This window comes from Bombina bombina, chromosome 5 (genome assembly GCF_027579735.1).
Source record: "Bombina bombina isolate aBomBom1 chromosome 5, aBomBom1.pri, whole genome shotgun sequence".
NCBI classification, from domain to species: Eukaryota; Metazoa; Chordata; class Amphibia; order Anura; family Bombinatoridae; genus Bombina; species Bombina bombina.
Genome location: NC_069503.1, coordinates 1109627286 through 1109650854, shown reverse-complemented (window position 1 = coordinate 1109650854; position 23569 = coordinate 1109627286). Strand labels below are relative to the sequence as shown.

Genomic DNA, 23569 nt, shown 5'->3' with positions numbered 1-23569 from the left:
ATTTGAAAAATAAGGCATCTAAGCCAATGAGCCAGCCATTTTTTTGTTCAGACCCCGGACAGCACATGTTTATTGGTGGGTTAGCCCCCAATCAGCAAGCACAACCCAGGTTGTGAACCAAAAATGGGCCGGCTTCTAAACTTGTTTTTCAAATAAAGATAGCCAGAGAATGAAGACAAATAATAGGGTTAAATTACAAAGTTACTTAAAATTGCATGCTCTATCTGAATCATGAAAGAAAAAAAATTGTGTTAAGTGTCCTTTTATGGGGTTAAATTAAACAAATGGGGGGAGCGCTTAATTTCTGTTAAAGTATGGTTAAAGTGAAAGTAAATCCTAGCGTTTTACAAACACTAGTATTTACTTTGAATCAAATAAAGGAGCTTTCTCCATGAAGTACCTTATACTCCATGAATGAAAGTCCCCTTTATTTGTTTCAAATCGATCGCCGTTTTTACCTTGTACAGCAGCCCACGGCCAAAAAAGTTTGGCTAAGAGGTGACATTTTCACCTCTTAGCCAATAGCCGTGCGGTAAATCTGGCTTGGTGCCCATGGGAGACGGATTTACTGCACGGCTATTGACTAAGAGGTGAAAACGTTACCTCTTAGCCAAAAAATTTTTTTGACGTGGGTTCCTGTACACGGTAAAAATGGCGATCAATTGAATCAAATGAAAGGAGCTTTCTGCATGAAGTATCTTATACTTCATGAATGAAAGTCCCCTTTATTTGTTTCAATAGTAAATCCTAGCGTTTGTAAAACGCTAGGATTTACTTTCACTTTAAATGTTCCGGACATGCGATTTACTACACAATGGTTAGATCAGAGCACAAACTAATTTGCATATGTCTCTGACCACAGTAAAGGAGACCTATGTGATACAGCCTTTAACGGAGTTTTTTTAATGTCCCTTTTTTTTGTCAGTGGACAAGTTTAAAAATAAATATCTTTAGTGAAGAAAGTGATTTTCTAAGCCAATATTTAGAAAACCTATATTAAAGGTCAACTATAGAACAAAGTAATTTTAATAAGTATTGCTATGGGTGACTTGATTTATTTTGGTTTCAACTGCATTACAGAAGCTTCCAATTTCCCCAGAAGACTGAACATTGCAGAGAGGCGTGATCATATTTCCCCCCAGCTAAGCACCACATAACCCTGCGGCTTCCTGGCTCCAGCGACTTGCCAAGTACAGCTAAGGACTGTATTTGTATTGTGAGAAAATCACTTTAAGACTTCCACGAGAGAGATTTCTTACATAAAACAAATTTCAAGAGGTTTCACGTCTTTGAACACAGGGAATCCATCCAAAGGTTGAGGTTTGACAGATCTCAACCTTTTCACACATTCCTGTTACTACTATTGATCTCCAATTTTGCCTCAGAGGGGGGGTCCTCCTCTACTTATTGGCAATTAGATTTCTAATTGGATCAACAAGCAACTATGAATAAAATGCTATTAAAATAATAAAATTATATTGACAATTTGCAAAACAAACTCATTCTGTGGAGTATTCCACATCCTTATTATTCTTTCTGAATAAAACCCCTTACGCTGCTGTAGGTGAATCTGTTTCTCACGTCTCAATGGATGACCTTTTTGCAACGTATAGCTGAGCAGGTCAGGTGAGAATTGCTTATGTGTCCTGTATAGATTAATATAATGTTATCATACCGTCGGACGCTTTTTTTTTTTTTTCTCAGTTTTTTGCCATCTACCCCTTATCAATTTTGTCACCCTACTCTACACTTTCCAGATCTTTAGTGGTCTTCTTAACTGGTGCAATGATTATTAGTGGGGTTTTAAATTTTTTTTTTTCCATCAAATTTTTTCATTAATTTTTTCCCCTTTTTAATGCATGGCAGTACCTTACTGGTCTTTGCAAATGTTGACTGACTGCATCTTAAGTCTGTTTTCTACAATATCTCAAGTCCTCATGTGATGATATCCCGGATGCAGTGCCATTTAGAATATGTTGTGTGCTTTTTGTTGCCAAGATGTATAACTTTGCTTTTATCAGAAATTGAATCTCATCTGCTACTTGCCTGCCCTGTCCCACAATTTATCCATGTCTGTTTTGAGAGAATATCTGCTTGTCAGTTTTTACCTCTTAGCATACTTGTATTTGAGTCCAGCCGCAATGGTTACCCAGCAAGTTGTGCTAATATGCAAGTGCAAGCACTCCAGTACACTTGAGTATTATCCCTTGTGTTTCCATAATAGAATTATGGACTCTAACTCTGAGGGAATCCCCTGCCTTTCACCCTCACCTATACAACATGTTCCTGCAAGAGCAGACCAGATAGCAGCAGGCGTTCTGCAACTTGCTGGCTTTCTTTGCGGTTTCCTGTCTACTGTATCCTGTGCATATTCAGATAGTCAGTTCAGCTTCATAATGCACCTAGGGAAGAGAGATATTAATATACTGTCATTTAATATTTGGTACATACAATTTTGACGTAGCATTAAACTATTCTATATGTACAAACTGTAGTGTTTACATTTTCTTCTTAGCCCATTCATGTCAGTGGCAAGTGTTTGAAAAAAACGAAATCACACAATAGTCTATGCGATCAATTGATTTCAAGCCTGGGATCGTATCATGGGGGACTGCCTACGCTGTTGTGCACGCCACCCAGTCTGATTTTACATCAAATAAGAGGAGGAGGGTGCGGGACACCAAAAAACTATTGGACGTTCCATGCCGTCATGTCATTTTAAAGCCTGGCGCTGTTAGGATGGCATGGAGCGTCCGAATGGCATATATATGTATAAACCTGATATACTTATATTGTGGCTCCCAGGACCTTCAGGGACATAGTTAGCTTCTTCATATTCTGAGTATTGAGGACATCATTTGTTCATTGGATTCATTTTTTCTTTACTCATTTGTAAATAATGTATTTGTATTTTGTAATTAGTGGCTGTTTTTTTTTTTTTTGGGGGGGGGGGGGGGTTGTTACTTTTAAGATGGTTTAGTGAATGAACTGCGGGATGTTTAAAGGTTCATAAGTGCAAAAAGAAAATTTTCTGCGTTTAAACCCAGTTTAAACTCAGAAAGCAAAAATGCAATGCAGTTAAAGGGACAGTATACACTAATTTTCATATAGCTGCATGTAATAGACTACTATAAAGAATAAGATGCACAGATACTGATATAAAAATAAAGTATAAAACTGTTTAAAAACTTACTTAAAAGCTCTGTTTAGCTCTGTTGAAAAGGTAGCTGGAAAGCCCACTGCAAGTGGGAAAGAAGACACTCCCCACTCCCCCTTCTTTTGCATATGAAAAGACCCTTTACACAAACAGGAGCAAGCTGGAGAAGGTAGCTGACGGTATTCACATATAAAAATTTGCGGCTTGGTTAGGAGTCTGAAAATCAGAACAATGTTATTTAATAATAATCAAAACTATACATTTAAAAAAACAAAACTTTATGGGCTATATAAATCAACTACAAAACATTTATGCAAAGAAAAAATGAGTGTATAATGTCCCTTTAAATACAGTCAAATGCTGCTCACAAGCGTAATATGTTAAGGCGCTACCTGAACACATTTGGGGAGCCAATATGAGGAGGCGTGTGTAGCCACCAATCAGCCAGCTCCTCCTGACCCTACCTAGGTCTGCTTCTCCACAATACCAAGAGGAAAAAAGTACATTTGATTAAAGGAGTAAAGCGGAGTCTCATTTTCACGCTCTATCTGAAACGTGAATGTTTATAGGGACATAAAACCCAAATTTAATCTTTCAGGAATATGATAGACCATACCTTTTTTTTTTTTTTTTTTTTTTTGTTTGTTGAAAGTCAGGAATCTGCAGCCATAGATGACAGCACTATTTCCTGTCATGTGCTCCAGAGATGTACTCACTATCTCTATCTCCAACAAATAACAGAAGAACAAAGAAATTTGATAAGTTTATTTTTTAAATTGTATGCTCTGCTCTGCCTGAATCATGAAAGAAAAAATGTGAGTTTCTTGTCCCTTTAATTTTGACTTTGATGTCCGATTTAAATCTAAAATGATGATGGGTATATAGGAACTTAGCTTGTATTAGCTGCAGTCTGTTCCAATGTTAGGTCATTTTCCCATATATTAATTACTGCAGGTGCACATAATCACATCTATCAAATGCCAGTCATTACCCCATTTCATGAATATTCTATGAATAACTGTTTAGTTTAATATGTTGCCTGTGCTTTTTTTTCCCTTCCAGGATCTAAAGAAATATGGCGCTACCACGGTAGTAAGAGTATGTGAGGTGACATACGATAAGACACCATTGGAAAAAGATGGCATCACAGTTATGGTAATATAAGTAATTATTACCATTATATATAAAGTGAGTGTTTATATTTATGAAATGGATTGCACTTCTTCCAGGGAGTTACCACCTAGAATATAGGCACTATATGAAGTAAAACTCCAGTATTTAAAGGTTTCTAATTTGGCCACGTTGCGTAGATCTGACAAGGAATAGCGCTCAAGAATAAATGTGTTAGGAAGCGCTTGCAAGCTTATATACTGATGAGCTATTGAGAGGGCTGAGAAACATATGGGTAAGTTGCTTTTTTAGATTACATTTACATTGTAGGAATGTTAATGTGACATTTGCTTTGCCCTTATAACGCTTCTATAGAAAAAGTGTTAGTATTCAATTAGATTTAGTGGCTGATTCTCACTGTCTAAGTATCAGCATATTAATTATGTCCATATTCGAATGTTACACACGATGCAATGACATTTTAATTAATGAATGTTTGCAAATATTGTTGTTTGCTTTGGAATAATTGCAAGATAAATTGGTTTAAGAGCCTAGTGAAACAAAATGCAGTGATCATAAGATAAGTATGGGCAATGATTTTGAAAGTTTTATTAGAACTATAATTATGACCAATGTTTGCTGATATTTTTTTGTTTTTGCAAGTGAATTTTTCGTAGGTAACTTATGTTCTGAAATGTATGGCCTTTGTATCACACTGGCATATTTTTTTTTTTTTTTTGATAGCTATAGTAGATCACCAGAATACATGAATATACAATAACTGTTTTTAAAAAGTCTTTGTCTGTGGGCATCCCCTTTTGAGTTTCTATATAAAAAAAATCCTAAAGGGACACTCAACCCACATATTTTTTTTTTCTTTCACGTTTCAGATAGAGCATGCAGTTTTAAGCAGCTTTTCGAATTTAGTCCTATTATCAATATTTATTCATTCTCTTGCTATCTTTATTTGAAAAAACAGGAATGTAAAGGCCCATTTTTGGTTCAGCACCTGGGTAGCACTTGCTGATTGGTGGCTAAATGTAGCACCAATCAGAAAGTTCTACCCAGGTGCTGAATCAAAAATGGGCTGGCTCCTAAACGTACTTTGTTGCTTTTTCAAATAAAGATAGCAAAAGATAAACAAAATATTGATAAGAGGAGTAAATTAGAAAGTTTCAATACTCTGACTTAGATACAACCTAGACTGGTCCTCATTATTATATGTGCACTGTTTTGCAAAGCGGCCAGTAATTCTGCTTCTAGCCAGTCACCATTCTCTAGATGCCACCAGCCTTTCAAAGACTTTTTCCAAGGATGGCCGTCTTTGTTTTTTTTGTTTTTTCTTTTGGGGTTGATGTCTGGATTAAGACATAAAACAGGGCTTTTCTTCCAGTCTGCTACTCTTTATTTTAGGAATACTAGACATAAAATCCTTTTGCTTCATTCTTTGATGTGCGTTTACTTTAGCACAAATCCTGAGAACACCAGCTATTCTTTTTTTATTGGTTGATTAACCGTGAAGTGCTGACCAAGAACACATTGTTTTGTTCATCTGTTAATAAGTGCTTCAGATCTAAATTTAAAATCCTTGTCATTTTTTCCCCCTATCGCATATTTGTTTTGTCTAAAAATAGCGCACCTTGCTAGCTATTGAAATCCAGTTATTTATTCCTTTTAATGAGAGCTTTTGCACAATTTTGCCAGACTGTAAATAACGGAATTTGAGAGAAGCTGTGTGTTTGTTCCTTTTAAACAGAACAAATTTTGCTATTTTTTTTTTAAAACTTTATTTCTTCTACAAGATGAGTCCACGGATTTCATCCTTGTGGGATATTATCCTCCTGCTAACAGGAAGTGGCAAAGAGCACCACAGCAGAGCTGTATATATAGCTCCTCCCTCCCCCCCCCCCCACCTCCAGTCATTCTCTTTGCCTGTGTTATACTATATATATATTTTTTTTTTTTTAAATGGTACAGGTGAGTACTGTTTCCCTCATGGGGGTTTGGAAGAAGAATTCTGCCCTGAGGTTGATGATCTTAGCAGCTGTAACTAAGATCCATGTTGGTTACCACAGATCTGAAGGTAATACAGGAGACCTCTTCAGTGTGGAGACTGTGTCATGCTGTCTGCAGCATTTGAGGTATGTGCAGCCTTTTATTCTGAAGAGACTTAGTATGTCAGAAGATGGCTGAATATGTATTCCCTTTTAGGGAAGGGGTAAGCAGTAGACCTATTTTCAAGGAGGGTGTTACTGAAACCTGTTCATTTTTATTTTTTGTTGACATTTGGGAAAGGTTTATAAGGAGGGCTATGTGCTGCATTTTTCATTGTAAGACACTGGGGTTTTATATGTTTACGGTGGTTAACATTTTGACCGTTACTTGGGGTAATTATTCCACATGGCTAAGTTTGCTAAACCGCTCCCCATGCGGTTGTTTGGGCCTACTCGGTCATCGGTACTGATGGGCGGGGCTTATTTTCGCGCGCTTAGACGCGCTCTGTATTCTGGCTAGAAGGCAGCTGGCTTTAGCTCCGGTGGAGCTTAAACAGAGTTCTTCCTCGAGTCGTTTCAAAGTTCCCTGGGGGCAGAGAGTATTTTTGTGCTGACTTATTATATATGGCTATAAATACTGTTTAGCAGTTTATCCTTCCCTTAATAATTAGGGTGCATTCATTTTTGGAAGCATTATTTAGGATAGTGTAAATTTTGGAGTCAAATTAATGTTTATGCGCACTTTTGAAAAAATCGTTTACTTTATTTTTTAAAGGCACAGTACACTTTTTTTTTTGTAAACGGTTTAAAGCATTTATTAAATTGTTTAAATGACTTATTGGTCTGTTCAGCATGTCTGACATTGAGGAAACTCAGTATTCTATGTGTTTAGATGCCATTGTGGAACCCCCTCTTACCTTGTGTACCTCTTGTACTAAAAGGGCCTTACATTGTAAAGAGCATATTCTAAGTAAAGATAGTGTGTCTAAGGATGATTCTCAGTTTGAAGAAAATCAGGATATGTCACAACCTTTATCGCCCAGGCAAGTGTCTAATTCTTTTACTCTGCAGGAGATGGCTGCAGTTATGTCAACTACCCTTACAGAGGTATTAGCTAAATTACCAGTGTTACAGGGTAAACCCAATAGGTCAGGTATTAATGTAAATACTGAATCCTCTGATGCTTTATTAGCTATTTCCGATGTACCCTCAGTGTTCTGAGTTGGGGGTCAGGGAATTGCTGTCTGAGGGAGAAATTTCAGACTCGGGGAATGTATTACCTCAGATAGATTCGGACACTATGTCCTTTAAATTTAAGCTTGAACACCTCCGCCTATTACTTCGGGAGGTTTTAGCGACTCTGGATGATTGTGACCCTATTGTGATACCACCAGAGAAATTGTGTAAAAGGGATAAATATCTAGAAGTACCTACTTACACTGATGTTTTTCCGGTTCCTAAGAGAATTTCGGAAATTATAAAAAAGGAATGGGATAGACCAGGTATACCGTTTTTTCTCCCCATCCTACTTTTAAGAAAATGTTTCCCATATCAGACGCCATTCGGGACTCGTGGCAAATGGTCCCTAAGGTAGAGGGAGCAATATCTACCCTGGCTAAGCGTACAACTATACCCATTGAGGACAGTTGTGCTTTCAAAGATCCTATGGATAAAAAAATTAGAGGGTCTTCTAAAGAAATTATTTATTAATCAGGGGTTTCTTTTACAACCTACGGCTTGCATTGTTCCAGTAACTACTGCAGCAGCTTTTTGGTTTGAGGCTCTAGAAGAGTCTCTTAAGGTGGAGACCCCGTTAGGTGACATTTTGTATAGAATTAAAGCTCTCAAGCTAGCTAATTTTTTTTATTACTGATGCCGCTTTTCAAATTGCTAAATTAGCGGCGAAAAATGCAGGATTTGCTATTCTAGCACGTAGAGCGGTGTGGCTCAAATCTTGGTCTGCTGATGTGTCATCAAAAACTAAGCTTTTGGCTATTCCTTTTAAAGGTAAGACCCTTTTTGGGCCTGAATTGAAGGAGATTATTTCTGACATTACTGGAGGTAAAGGCTATGCCCTACCTCAGGATAAGTCTGTCAAGATGAGGGGTAAACAAAATAATTTTCGTTCCTTTCGGAACTTTAAAGGAGGACCCCCCCCCGCTTACTCTTCTTCCACAAAGCAGGAAGGGATCTTTACCCAATCTAAGTCGGTCTGGAGACCCAACCAGAACTGCAATAAGGGTAAACAATCTAAAAAGCCCGCTGCTGCTACTAAGATAGCATGAAGGGGCGGCCCCCGATCCGGGACCGGATTTGATAGGGGGCAGACTCTTGTTCTTTGCCCAGGCTTGGGCAAGAGATGTTCAGGACCCCTGGGCACTAGAAATAGTGACCCACGGTTATCAATTGGAATTCAAGGATTTTCTTCCAAGAGGGAGATTTCATCTTTCAAGATTATCTGCAAACCAGATAGAGGCGTTTTTACACTGTGTGAAAGACCTTTTTACCATGGGAGTAATTTGTCCGGTTCCAGAATTGGGACAGGGGTTTTACTCAAATCTATTCATGGTTCCCAAAAAAGAGGGAACTTTCCGACCCATATTAGACCTCAAGGGTCTAAACAAGTTTCTCAGAGTCCCATCATTCAAGATGGAGACTATACAAACAATTTTACCAATGATCCAGGAGGGTCATTATATGACTACCGTGGACTTGAAGGATTCATACCTTCATATCCCTATTCACAAGGATCATCAGTTCCTAAGGTTTGCCTTTCTGGACAAACATCATCAGTTCGCGGCTCTTCCCTTCGGGTTGGCCACAGCACCCAGAATCTTCACAAAGGTTCTAGGGTCTCTTTTGGCAGTTCTTAGACCGCAAGGCATAGCGGTGGCGCCTTATCTGGACAATATTCTGATCCAGGCGTCAACATACCAACTGACAAAGTCTCACACGGACACAGTGTTGTCTTTCCTGAGAAATCACGGTTGGAAGGTGAACATAGAGAAAAGTTCACTTGTTCCACAGACAAGGGTTCCTTTCTTGGGGACTCTGATAGACTCGGTGGCCATGGAAATATTTCTGACGGAGGTCAGAAAATCAGATTCTAAATACTTGCCAAGCACTTCAGTCCATTCCTCGGCCATCAGTGGCTCAGTGTATGGAAGTAATTAATGGTTGCGGCAATGGACATCGTTCAGTTTGCTCGCTTTCATCTCAGACCACTGTAGCTGTGCATGCTCGGACAGTGGAATGGGGACTATGCGAATTTATCTCCGCAGATAAATCTGGATCAAGAGACCAGATACTCTCTCTTCTTTGGTGGTTGTTGCCGGATCATCTGTCCCAGGGGACTTGTTTTCGCAGACCCACATGGGTAATAGTGACTAAGGACGCCAGCCTTCTGGACTGGGGTGCGGTCTGGAATTCCCTGAAAACTCAGGGTGTTTGTACTCAGGTGGAGTCTCTACTTCCAAACAATATTCTGGAACTGAGGGCAATATTCAATGCGCTTCAGGCGTGGCCTCAGTTGGCTTCGGCCAAATTTATTAGATTCCAGTCTGACAACATCACGACACTGGCTTATATCAATCATCAAGGGGGAACAAGGAGTTCCTTAGTGATGAGAGAAGTTTCCAAGATAATTCGTTGGGCGGAGGCCCACTCTTGTCATCTGTCAGCAATCTACATTCCAGGAGTAGAGAACTGGGAAACAGATTTTCTAAGTTGACAGAATTTTCATCCGGTGGAGTGGGAACTTCACCCGGAGGTATTTGCCTCATTGATTCTCCGATCGGGGCAGACCGGAATTGGATCTGATGGCATCTCGACAGAATTCCAAGCTTCCAAGATACGGATCCAGGTCGAGGGATCCTCAGGCCGAACTGATAGGCGCCTTGGTTTTTCAGCCTAGCTTATGTGTTTCCACAGTTTCCTCTCCTTCCACGCGTGATTGCTCGAATCAAACAGGAGAGAGCTTCAGTAATCCTGATAGCGCCTGGCTGGCCACGCAGGACTTGGTTTGCAGATCTAGTGGACATGTCCTCTCTGCCACCGTGGAAACTTCCTTTGAGACAGGACCTTCTCATTCAAGGCCCTTTCCAACATCCAAATCTAATTTCTCTGCAGCTGACTGCGTGGAGATTGAATGCTTGATTTTATCGAAGCGAGGATTCTCTGATTCGATTATTAGTACTTTGATACAGGCTAGAAAGCCTGTCACTAGAAAAATCTACCATAAGATATGGCGTAAATATCTTTATTGGTGTGAATTCAAGGGTTACTCATGGAGTAAAGTTAGGATTCCTAGGATTCTGTCTTTTCTCTAAGAAGGATTGGAGAAAGGGTTATCAGCAAGTTCCTTAAAGGGACAAATTTCTGCTTTGTCAATTTTGTTTCACAAACGTTTGGCAGATGTGCCGGATGTTCAGTCTTTTTGTCAGGCTCTATCTAGAATTAAGCCTGTATTTAGACCAATTACTCCTCCCTGGAGTCTAAATTTTGTTATTAGAGTTCTTCAAGGGGTTCCGTTTGAACCTATGCATTCCATAGATATTAACTTGTTATCTTGGAAAGTTCTGTTTTTGGTTGCTATTTCTTCTGCTCGAAGAGTTTCTGAGCTCTCTGCGTTAGTGTGATTCGCCTTATCTCATATTTCATTTTGATAAGGTGGTCTTACGTACCAAACCTGGATTCCTTCCTAAGGTTGTTTCCAATAAGAATATTAATCAGGAAATTGTTGTTCCTTCCTTGTGTCCTAATCCTTCTAAGAAGGAGCGTCTGTTGCATAACCTGGACGTGGTCCGTGCCTTGAAGTTCTACTTGCAGGCAACTAAGGATTTCAGTCATTCATCTTCATTATTCATTGTTTATTCTGGAAAGCGTAGGGGTCAGAAAGCTACGGCTACCTCTTTCTTTTTGGCTGAAAAGCATCATCCGTCTGGCATATTAGACTGCTTGACAGCAGCCTCCTGAAAGAATTGCAGCTCATTCTACTAGGGCTGTGGCTTCCACATGGGCCTTTAAAAACTATGCATCTTTTGAACAGATTTGTAAGGCTGCGACTTGGTCGTCCCTTCACTTTTTTTCAAAATTTTCCAAATTTGATACTTTTGCTTCTTCTGAGGCTGTTTTTGGGAGGAAAGTTCTTCAAGCAGTGGTGGTGCCTTCCGTTTAGGTCTCTGTCTTGTCCCTCCCTTTCATCCGTGTCCTGTTGCTTTGGTATTGTATCCTACAAGTAAGGATGAAGCCGTGAACTCGTCGTATCTTGTAGAAGAAAAGGAAATGTATGCTTACCTGATAAATTGATTTCTTCTACGATACGATGAGTCCACGGCCCTCCCCATGAATTTAAGAGATTTTATTTTTTATTATTTACAACTTCAGCCACCTCTGCACCTTTTTAGCTTTTCCTTTCTCTTCCTATATCCTTCGATCGAATGACTGGAGGTGGGGGGGAAGGGAGGAGCTATATATACAGCTCTGCTGTGGTGCTCTTTGCCACTTCCTGTTAGCAGGAGGCTAATATACCACAAGTAAGGATGAAATCAGTGGACTCGTCGTATCGTAGAAGAAATCAATTTATCAGGTAAGCATAAATTTCCTTTTTGTTGCAACGTATTTTTATAATGGGATTACCTTTGCTTATGCGTTTAACCTCTATTAATCCGTCCATAACAACATCTTTTTGCTCATGTACCACTTTAGAGATCAGGATACAGCTGGTTAGCCAATCAGTAGCAGGCATACATATTTATTTTCCAATCACTAGTCATATCCTCTCTAAAGTTTAGTTTCTATAAAGTTCTTTCACTGGTTTAAAGTAGGGTCCCTAACAGGCCAGATTTTCAGGATAGCTGAACTAAAGCACAGCTGAAATCAGCTGATGGGTGAGAGCAGGTTAATAACCATAATCACCAAAGGTCATACTGAAAATCTGGCCTGTTAACGAGGCCTGATGACGGGATTGAAAACCCTTGCTATAAAGTAATGGCTGCTGACATTTTGAAACCTAAGTTTCCTTAATTTATTCTACAGAGGATAATTGGGAATAGGGAAGTGCACACACAATGATTATGTGTAACATTGAAACTATTTACCAGGTTTGACATTGCTATATTCCACAGACGGACATTGTTTGAACACATTATGGGTCCCAAATTGTTATCCGCATTCAAGACTAGATGAGGGAAACCCGGGTTTCAACTTGGCAGCGCCCATTTTTGTTTGCACTTGGCTGATGTTATTCAGAGTTTTAAGTTACAGGAAAAGGGGACAAAATAAATTAAATTGTATTTATTTTTTATTTTAAATAAACTAAACTTAAAACAATTTATATTACAGACTCTGTTTAACGTCCCTTAAGTTATTCCTGAGAGGTCCGTGAGCCTGTGTCATTGAAGATACTTCTGCCAATAAATGAGTTTTTCTTCTGCAGACACATAATGAAATACATAAATTCCTAATTTAAATACAGTTTGAAGAGTGTGAAAGTGCAAATAGTATGAAAATGCTTTTAAAGCTCTGTTAAATTTTTAAATGTTCTTGGCCTTTTAATAAGGATTCCTGGGGGGAGTGATTGCCATTTTGTGGAGATGACTACTCAGCGGTATTGTTTTGCGCCAGATCCCCTATAAATTCCTCTTGCCTGTAGGCGTTGCTGGCAGGTGGCTAGCAGCACTCATTGTTCCCATCCTTTGTCAGTAAAAAGCAACTGAGCTATAATAGCTGCCAAATTTGTCATATGCTTCTAGTTCATACAAGCAGAATTTAGTTCAGCCTTTTCATTTTGTAAGGAGAGCACACACCCGGGAGCTGAGCATATTTCCTTAATATAAGGAGAGTCCACGGCTTCATTCCTTACTGTTGGGAAATACTGAACCTGGCCACCGGGAGGAGGCAAAGACACCCCAGCCAAAGGCTTAAATACCTCTCCCACTTTTCCTATCCCCCAGTCATTCTTTGCCTTTCCTCACAGGAGGATGGCAGAGAAGTGTCAGAAGATTTCGGAGTTGTTCCTCAGGAGGGTTATTTGCCCTTCGATATGGGACTGGAGTTTTAAGTAGTCTTGTCAGCCTCTTGGTGAGAGCATTGATGAAAGTTAGTCTGGAGATGCAGGTAGAGTCTTTCTGCGAACCCATTTAGACTGCCTGCTAACAGCTCCTTAAGCAAACAGTGTTGACGAGTTTTACTGTCTTTCTTCACTCAAGTCCATGTCAGGAGCTATGCTACAAGACTGTCACACTTGAGAGGCTATATTTCTGTTCCACAGCACGGATTCTGGTAAGATCGTTTCAATTTTTACTTATATTGAAATTGCTTAAGACAGGGTCACTGTGATTCCTTTTTCTTTATAGAATCATGGGTTAATATCTCCTGAGGGAGGTTATTGAACAGTGGGGATTAATCAAATGTGATACTTTGATTTTATGCTGCTTTATGTGTGAGATTTTTTTTTTGGGCTCATACTGTTTTGCTGTAATGGAACATACAGGTTTTTACTTTCACTTTGAACGCTGCACAGCTTGTAGTTTGGCGTGATTTTTCTCATAGGGGCGGTCCTGCCTTGTGCACCACGTGACGGGGTGTGGTCACCCTTTCGTTTTCTCTTTCCTGACCGAGCTAGCTGTCGGTTAAGACGCTTGTTTCTCTGTTTGCCTGGGTCTAGGAGGTGGTGAGTGCCCCAGTCATTGGGAGTATAAAGGTGCCGTTTTGTGAGAAATAAAAAGATCATTTATTCTGTGTCCTACTGTTAGCACAAGCTATGGAGGATTCTGATATGCTTGAGGGTGCTCCCTCTATTCCTAATAGTCATACCTGTCTATATTGTGAGGAGGCCTTGGTGTGCCCGCGCTCTCAGCTATGTAACATATGCATTAACAAAGTTATTATGTCTAAGAAGGTTAACCCCTTTAGTACTACTGAGCCTTCCACCTCTAAGGACTCGCCGTCCCATGAGGTGCATACCCATCAGTCATCTCCATTGTCACATGCAGCTTCCTGTAGCACTCCTGATCCTTTTGTCTGGAAGGGAGGCTTTTACCATCTGACTTTACCGCACAGTTAAACAGTGGTGTCTGCCTTTAAAGTATCCCAGGATGGATCACACTCTGAGTCTTCAGTGGGTGAAATTTCTGGATCGGAGTCTGCTACCTCTAGGCCTCCGGCTTGCGTTTTCTTCTAAAGGAGGTTCTGTCGACATTAGAGGTTCCAGGGGCCAAGTTGCCTGATGAACCTTTGATCCCTAAATTAGACAGTGTACGAGGACAGGGTAGCGCTGCTAAAGTTTCCTGTACCTGTAGAACTGGCGAACATTATTAAAAACGAGTGGGATAGAATTGGATCTTCCTTTTCCCCTTCACCTGCCTTTAAAAAATTGTTCCTGGACTCTCAGCTGGAGTTGTGGGGTTTTGTCTCTAAGGTGGAGGGCACTATCTCCACGTTGGCTAAGCGTACTACTATCCCTCTTGAGGATAGCTCATCATTCAGAGAGCCGATGGATTAATAGATGGAAATTTTCTCCCGAAAATGTTTCAGCATACGGGATATTTATTTCAACCGGCAGCAACTGTTGCCTCGGTTGTTGGAGCTGCGGCCTACTGGTGTGACTCCTTAGCAGATTTGATCGAGGTGGAGGGTCCCCTTGATGTTATCCAGGAAAGAATTAAAGCTTTGTGAATTGCTAATTCTTTTATCTGTGATTCAAACATGCAGATTATTCACCTGAATGCTAAAATCTGGTTTCTCAGTACAGACCCGTCGGTCGCTCAGTCTTAAAGGGAAATATTTTATTTGGTCCAGACCTGGACTCCATTGTCTCCACGGTTACAGGGGGCAAGGGGGCCTTCCTACCACAGGATAAAAAGAACAAATCTAAAGGACAAGGATCTAATTTTCGTTCGTTTTTGTTCTGAAAAGTCCCAACATCCGTAGTCCTCCTCTAAGCCTGAGCAAACCAATAGCACTTGGAAGCCGGCTCAATCCTGGAATAAATCAGGCAGAACAAGAAGCCCGCTGAGAAGAAGTCTACATGAAGGGGCGGCCCCGGATCCGGCGCTGGATTGTGTAGGAGCAGACTGTCTCTGTTTTCAGATGCTTGGGTAAGGGACGTGCAGGATCTGTGGGTCCTGGAGGTCATAGCTCAGGGGTAGAAGATAGGTTTCAAATCTCATCCACCCAAGGGCAGATTTCTCCTCTCAAGCCTGTCTTCAAAACCAGGAAAGAGGGAAGCCTTTCTGGGGTGCGTGCAGGATCTGTCCTCTTTAGGGGTCATTGTCCCGGTTCCTATCGCAGAAAGAGGTTTAGGATACTATTCAAACCGGTTTGTGGTCCCAATGAAGAAGGAAACTTTCTGCCCGATTCTGGACCTAAAGTGCTTAAACAAGTTTCTAAATGTCCCCTCGTTCAAGATGGAGACAATAGGATCCATCCTTCCTCTAATTCAGGAAGGACAGTTCATGACCACTATAGATCTGAAGGAAGCCTACCTTCACGTTCCAATCAACAGGGACCACTTTCAGCTCCTAAGGTTTGCATTCCTGGATCAGCGCTTCCAATTCATTGCACTTCCGTTTGGTCTAGCTACTGCTCAAAAAATGTTTAGAAAGGTTCTAGGGGCTCTCCTGGCTGTTGCCAGAACCCAAGGTATAGCAGTAGCTCCCTACTTGGACGACATTCTTGTTCAAGCACCATCCTTTTGTCTGGCAGAGGACCATTCGGTATCTCTTTTCTCCCTTCTTCAATCACATGGATGGAAGATAAACTTAGAGAAGAGTTCTCTTATTCCAAGCACCAGGGTAGAATTCCTGGGTACTATAATAGACTCTATATCCATGAGGATATTTCTAACCGACCAGAGATGTTGCAAGCTAGCTTCGGCATGTCTTGCCCTCCAGATCTCCCTAAGGCCATCTGTGGCTCAGTGTATGGAGGTGATTGGTCTCATGGTATCCAGCAAGGACATAATTCCCTTTGCCAGGTTCCGTCTCAGACCATTACAGCTGTGCATGCTGAGACAGTGGATCGGCGATCATTCGGATCTGTCTCAACAGATTTCCCTGGACAGCCTGTGAGTAGAATGACTGACTCTCTTTGGTGGCTCTGTCCAGATCATCTGTCCAGGTCATCTTTCCCAAGGTACAGCCTTTCTAAGACCATCCTGGGAGATTGCAACTACCGATGCAAGTTTATCAGGATGGGGAGCTGTTTAGTTTGCTAAGAAGGCCCAGGACTTGTGGTCTCAGGAGGAACGCTCCCTCCCGATCAACATTCTGGAACTTCGAGCAATCTACAATGCTCTGAAGGCTTGGCCTCTTCTGGGTTTGTCCTGGTTTATCAGATTCCAATCAGACAATATAACCTTGGCGGCTTACATCAACCATCAGAGGGGAATGAGAAGCTCCCTAGCAATAAGGGATTTATCTCTGATTCTGGAGTGGGCAGAGGCCCACAGCTGTTCACTGTCAGTGATCCACATTCCGGGTGTGGACAACCGGGCAGCGGATTTTCTCAGCAGACAATCCTTTCATCCAGGGGAATGGTCTCTCCATTCCGAAGTGTTTGCGGAGTTATGCAACATGTTGGGGATGCCGGAGATAGATTTTATGGTGTCTTGTCTCAATACCAAGCTACCCAGATATGGGTTGATGGTCCAGGGATCTTCAGGCGAGCTAATAGATGCATTAGCAGTGCCTTGGAGGTTCAGTCTAATCTACCTTTTTCCGCTATTACCACTCCTTCTTCGGGTAGTGGCCCGCATCAAGCAGTTATCAGTAATACTGATTGCTCCATCGTGGCCGCAAAGAACGTGGTTCGCGGATCTGGCGAGGATGTCATCTTCTCCTTCATGGAAGTTACCTTGACGCGGGGATCTGCTGGAAAGGGGTCCTTTTTGTTCATCAAAATCTAGATTCTTTGAGGCTGACTGCGTGGAGATTGAACGCTTAGTCTTTGCCAAGAGAGGATTTTCTGAAAGTTAATGATACTCTCAAGCTCGTAAGCCGGTTACTCGTCGCATCTATCATAAGGTGTGGAGAACCTACTTTTTTGGTGTGAAGAGCGTTGATTTCCTTGGCATAAAGTTAAGGTTGCCAGGATTCTATTGTTTCTCCAGTATGGACTCGAGAAGGATCTTTCAGCCAGTTCCCTGAGGGGACAGATTTTTGCCTTGTCTATTTTATGGCACAAGAGGCTCTCTGAGCTTCCTGATGTTCAGTCTTTTGTTAAGGCTCTGACTAGGATCAGACCTGTGTTCAGATCTTAGTCTGCCCCTTTGGAGTCTGAATCTGGTTCTTTAAGTTTTGCAACAGGCTCAGTTTGAGCCTATACATGAAACGGGCATTAAGTTGTTGTCCTGGAAGGTTCTTTTTCTACTGGCTATTGCTTTTGCACACTGAGTATCTGAAATTGTCGCCTTGCAATGTGAGCCTCCTTATCTAGTGTTCCATTCGGATAAGGCTGTCCTACGTACTAAGGGTTTCTCCCTAAAGTCTTGTCAGACCGCAACATCAATCAAGAGATTGTGGTCCCTTCTTTGTGTCCTAATCCTTCTTTGAAGGAACGTTTACTTCATCATTTGGACGGGGTTCGTGCCTTAAAGTTTTATCTTCAGGCTACTAAGCATTTTTTTTTTTTTTTTTTTTTTTAAAGAGCTTTATTAAGACAAAATTTAACATTACACAACAGTATGAGACATACAGTGGTTCACATTGACATTTGAAAATTCTTACAGTACACAATGATACCGTACTCATTGAGTTCACCTTAGTCCCAATTGAGTGCTCAGTCATCTTTTTTTTTTAAACAGTAAGGTTCAATACATCAATGCTTCATACTTCCAAAGATTTTTTAAACATATATAACTAGCAGTTTAGAAAAGGTGTTACTCAACACACCGGGCCCAAAATCAATGGTATAAAGGGGGGTAGGGGAGAAGAAGAGAAAAAAAAAAAAAGAGGCGGGGGACGTAGGTTAGAGTGAGAAGGAAAGGGAAAAGGGACAGGATGTGGATTGTAGAGCAATGTGTCAGTTAGGGGGCCGCGGGTAGGGATAGCCATCTCATAGTCAGTTCAGGTCCAGTTGCGGGTGTACCTAGTCTAGCAGGGGTGTTTTATGTATCAGTTTCGCCTTTTAGGGCAGCCTGCCACTTCATTAGCATGTACTCATGTATCTCGGCTTTACCCAATTCCCAATAATGCCTTCTATCTAGGGTCAGAGTAGATGTGACCTGTGCCTTCCAGAGTTCTAAAGTAGGAATTGATGATGATTTCCACCTCTGGGGGATTAGCGCCTTAGCGCTGTTTAGGAAGATTATAAGAAGTGAATGAAGTGAGGCCTCCTCTACCCTAGGCAAGGAGTGAAATAACAGAATGTCTGGGATCTGGGGTAGCGTGATTGAGAAGGCTTGCTTGATAAAAGCAATAACCTCCATCCAGAAGGGTGTTATCCTGTCACACTTCCACCATATATGAAGGAGATCTGCCTCTTCTCCACATCCCCTCCAGCATCTCCCCCCCGACTTTTTGTATATTTGTCTTATTCTGATGGGGGTCAAGTACCAGCGAGACATGAACTTAAAGTTCATCTCTTGGGTGGCCGCCGATATTGAAGATTTTTTATGTAGCAGAAAGATAGCTTCCCATTCTTTTGTGGTTAACGTAGTGCATAGGTCGGTATGCCATTTGTGTATGTATGCAGGTGCGGCATCCGGTGGAATTAGTAGTTTACATATTTTTGATAGCATGTGCCTCGCTGGGGTTTCAAGCATGCAAAGACTTTCAAAGGGCGTTATTTGCCTGGCCAGTAGGGGTCTTTTAGTATGTGTGTGCACAAAGTGGGCCACCTGCGCATATGCAAACCAAGAGTCAAAAACAGAGTCCTCCCTGTTTAGCAATTCGTCTTGCGGTATTAGGACATTCTCTCTTATCAAAGCTCCTATGGCCCTATCTCGGATGTGAGTTGTTATCTTATCTGAGCGAGTGCTAGCGAACAAGGGTATCTCTGGGTTCCCTCTGAAAGGTGTCAAGGGGGAGGGAATGGTCGAGACATGAGTGGTGGTGTTCAATGTCCTATCCCACTGAGTGAAAACCTCGCCCACCAGTGGGTACAATTTGACCAGAGGGGGCCTGTTCTGAGGTGGGAGCCAGGCCAACGCGCCCACATTTCCCACCCCCAATATGTCCGCGTCCAATCCAAGCCACTGCTTCTGATCCGACTGAGTACACCATTCCGGTATTCTCTGCAACAGTGTGGCTACTCTATATCGAATTAAATCCGGAACTCCTAAGCCTCCTCTTTCCCTTGGTAAATATAGTGTTTTTCTTTGGACTCTGGGTCTAAGCTTATTCCACACGAAGGACTCCAGCCTAGATTGTAACTTTATGAGATACTGACAGGGTAGGGGTAGGGGTATGGTCTGGAGGAGATAGAGAATTCTGGGTAGGACATTCATTTTTAATATTTGTATCCTACCAAACCAGGAAAATGGTCTGCCACTCCATCTAGAAAGGTCGTTCACTATTTCCTTTTGTATTAGATTGTAGTTTGCCTCAATCATATTTACCGGGTCAGCTGTTAGGAATATGCCTAAATATTTAAGTTTCTGGGGTTGGATTCTGAGCGGGCAGTATGTGACTACTTTTTCCAGGTCGCCGTGAGGGATATTAATATTAAGGACTTCTGACTTTGAGAGGTTTAGGTGAAAATTGGAGCGCTTACCATACTCTCGAAATTCGTTTAGTAAGGCAGGAATAGAGCTATCCAGCTCAGTCAAGGTGAGAAGTATATCGTCTGCATAAAGGGCTGCTTTGTACTCTGTATTACCTACTGTGACTCCCTTAATCTGCCTGTTAAGCCTAATCCTCTGCGCCAATACTTCTATAGAAAGGGCAAATAGCAGTGGGGACAGGGGACAACCTTGACGCGTGCCATTCTTTATCTGAAAGGGATCTGAAAGGTAACCATTTACTTTAACTCTGGCTGTGGGGTGTGAATACAATGCGAATATCTTTTCTATAAATTTTTCTCCTATATTCATTATAGACAGGGTGGATCTGAGAAACTCCCAATCCACCCTGTCAAAAGCCTTTTCGGCATCAGTAGAGATTATCGCTATTGGGATGTTATTGTTTCGGGAATATGAGATTAATTGGGTAACTTTGAGGGTATTGTCCCTAGCCTCCCTCCCCGGGATAAAACCCACTTGGTCGGTGTGTATTAATTTCTGCAACAAGGGGTTCAACCGATTCGCCAGTACCTTTGCATATATTTTTACGTCCGAATTTAATAAGGAGATGGGTCTATAGTTTTCGGGTTTATTTGGCGGTTTTCCCGGTTTAGGGAGCACCGTGATATGTGCCTCCAACATGTTCTGTGAGAAGCCTACCCCATCATGTAGTGAATTAAATAAGTCGGTCAGGTGTGGGGCCAGTATGTGCTTGAAGGTTTTATAATATTTGTTACCATACCCATCTGGGCCTGGGCTCTTGCCCACGGGCAGGTCCTTAATAGCATTTATCACCTCTGTGACGGTGAATGGGTCATCCAGAGCGTCTGAGTCAGTTTCATCGAGTTTAGGGAGGCCTGACGAGGAAAGGTAAGAAGCCAAATCCTCTCCCCTATTTTTGTGTGGTGGGGTATGCATGTTGACCTGTTCCCTTTGAAGGTTGTATAGGGAGGAGTAGTATTGTTGGAAAATCTCTGCTATTTGTATACTGTCCTCACAATCTTGTCCCGTATTATTTTGTAGGGAGTGAACATATGCCTTAAACTGCCTGCGGCGTAGGGCCCTGGCCATGAGTCGGCCTGCCTTATTACTATGTTTGTAATAGTGTTGTTTTAATGTGAGTGTATTTCGCTGTTGTTCTTGTTGCAAATACTGTTGAAGTGCAAGTCTCCTCTGCAATAGTCGGTCAATGAGGGTATTGTCGGTTGGTGTTTGTTTATGGAGGCGTTCAGCCGTTGTGACTTCGTCTAATAATTGTTGGTACCTCACACGGTGGGCTTTTCGTATGTATGCCTGATGCTTGATAAAGTTACCCCTTATAACACACTTGTGCGCCTCCCACATCATATCTATAGATGACCCACCTCCCGTGTTCAGTTGAAAATACTCTATCAAAGACTTATCTATTGCAGCTGTAAGTACAGGGTCATTTAAAAGAGAGTCGTCGAGTCGCCACTGGAATGGTACCTGCGGTGTCTCTGGCCAGCTCAACGTGCAAAGGACCGGGGCATGATCCGACCAAGTTATGGGATGTATCCCCACTGATTGGACATGTGAGAGGCACAGAGGGTCAGTCATAAAATAGTCCAGTCTAGAGTAGACCTGATGGGGGTGGGAAAAGAAGGTGTAGTCACGGGTTGTAGGATGTAGTGCACGCCAGGTATCATGTATTGCTAGACTTTCCAGGCTATTGTGAATGCTTTTGAGATATTTCTTAGAGACTGATGAGGAGCCTCCAGAAGTATCCACACTAGGATTCAGAGGTACATTCAGATCTCCTCCCAGTATGAGAGAGCCCTTTCTGCAATCTAACATAGTGTTCGCGAGGCCCCTGAAGAAAGTGTGTTGTGCGGTATTGGGCGCATATATATTGGTTATCGTGGCAGGTCTGCCAAACAGCAGGCCTATGAGTATTAAGCTTCTGCCATTACTATCCTTCTCCATCTGCAAGAGCTGGAATTGGATATTCCTATGAATAAGAATTCCCACTCCGCACTTTTTCTGGGGGCCTGAGGAAAAGAACATAGTAGTGTATGTTTGAGATAGCCATTTTGGTTCCTTCCCCTTTTTAAAATGGGTTTCCTGTATTAACACTATATCCCCTTTAAGTCTGGTGAATTCCCTAAGGGCAATGGACCTCTTCTCAGGTTGATTAAGGCCTTTGACATTTAGCGTTAGAAAATTTATGGCCCTCAGAGGGGGGTTCATTTTTGTCCCAAGTACCTGATGTTATAGGTAAGAGCTGGGAAAAAGGAAAGGGAGGGAAGCGAGAAAAAAAAAAAAAAAAAAAAAAAGAGGAAAGGGGAAAAAATATGATAGAAAGGGGTAAATCAAATAAAATAGCTCCGGTGTTTAAGTATTGGAGAATGTGTAGAGTGTTATCGTTTCTCCCTCAATAAGTGAGCAAAGGGAGAAATAAAGGGTAGAATGTGAAGGGTTAGGTGGGACAGGGTGTGAAAGGAGGGGAAAAAAAAGCTAAAGTATCAGAGAATAAAAATGGAATAAAAAGAAGATACAGTAGAAGAGTAAGGGTCGTGCTAGCGACCTGCAGGTAATTTAGGTACATAATATACAACTTCAAAAAACTATACTTTGTTTAGAACAAACACTTTAACTAAAAACAAGGCTGTGCCATTAGAGTAAATGCGTCAGTCGCATGGAAGGCCTGGCTCCCCTGCGGCAAGGCATTATATAACATTCTAGTAATCTGATCACAATTTATTACCTTTATGATTACAGTATTGTCTAGCAACTGGGGGTCTATAAATCAGGATCAAGCTGTAGTTCATCCCTGGTGACAATCATTGACTCATGAAAGTGGGGAATGTGGCACTGCTATTTGACCTATATACCATATACAGATATGCTTGTCTATTATAAATGGCTAGAGTAACGGTCATTACCAAGTATCAAAGAGTCTCCAATAGGGCCATTGGTCAGTTATCTGTGCCCCATCTTGATAGGCTGGGGTAGGCAGTGATCCAGCGGCCTTAAGGGCACTCTGAATCCGTTAATTACAGCTGAAGCCTGGCAATAACATATAACTGTGTAAAAATATAAAACATTTTATAACTAATCTAGTAGGGCAACCACATTTATCAGACTCTGATAGTGCAATTAGCTGGTAGAACATGTCATCTAAGATCTCTGGACTATATTGTGAGCAGCTGCTTATATATTCAGTAAATTCCAGGCAACTCCCTCAGCAAGTCTGGACACCTTAAGTTAGATGTTGAACAATACTTCTAAAACAGGCATTTAGTTGGTGTTAACTGGTAGCGTTTATCAATATAGTAAAGGAGAGTGTCATTACTGATAACAAGACATTTTAAACATCTACATTTATCTGCAACTGTTATTACCAAAAAAAAAAAAAAAAAAAAAAAGAAAGGAAGAGTAAAAGTATGACATGTTCTCAAAAGTCTCTAGTCCATATCAAGGCAACTGGCCTCTGGTTGTAATAAGACATTACTGACAACAAAACATTTTAAACATGTACATTTCTCTGTAACTACTATTTCGCACAGAAAAAAAGGGGGAAAAATGTAAGTATGACATGTTCTCAAGAGTCTCTAGTCCATATTAAGA

General features: G+C 41.4%; 1 protein-coding gene across 3 annotated transcripts in view; it reads left to right on the top strand.

The window, feature by feature from the left end:
• The window catches only part of PTP4A3 (protein tyrosine phosphatase 4A3), a 232061-nt gene that overhangs the window by 135149 nt on the left and 73343 nt on the right, over positions 1–23569 (top strand). For all 3 annotated transcript variants that reach the window (XM_053715401.1, XM_053715399.1, XM_053715400.1), the window contains one exon: positions 4220–4312. In XM_053715401.1, the coding sequence (XP_053571376.1) occupies positions 4220–4312 (93 nt within the window). The remainder of the gene's footprint in view (positions 1–4219; positions 4313–23569) is intronic.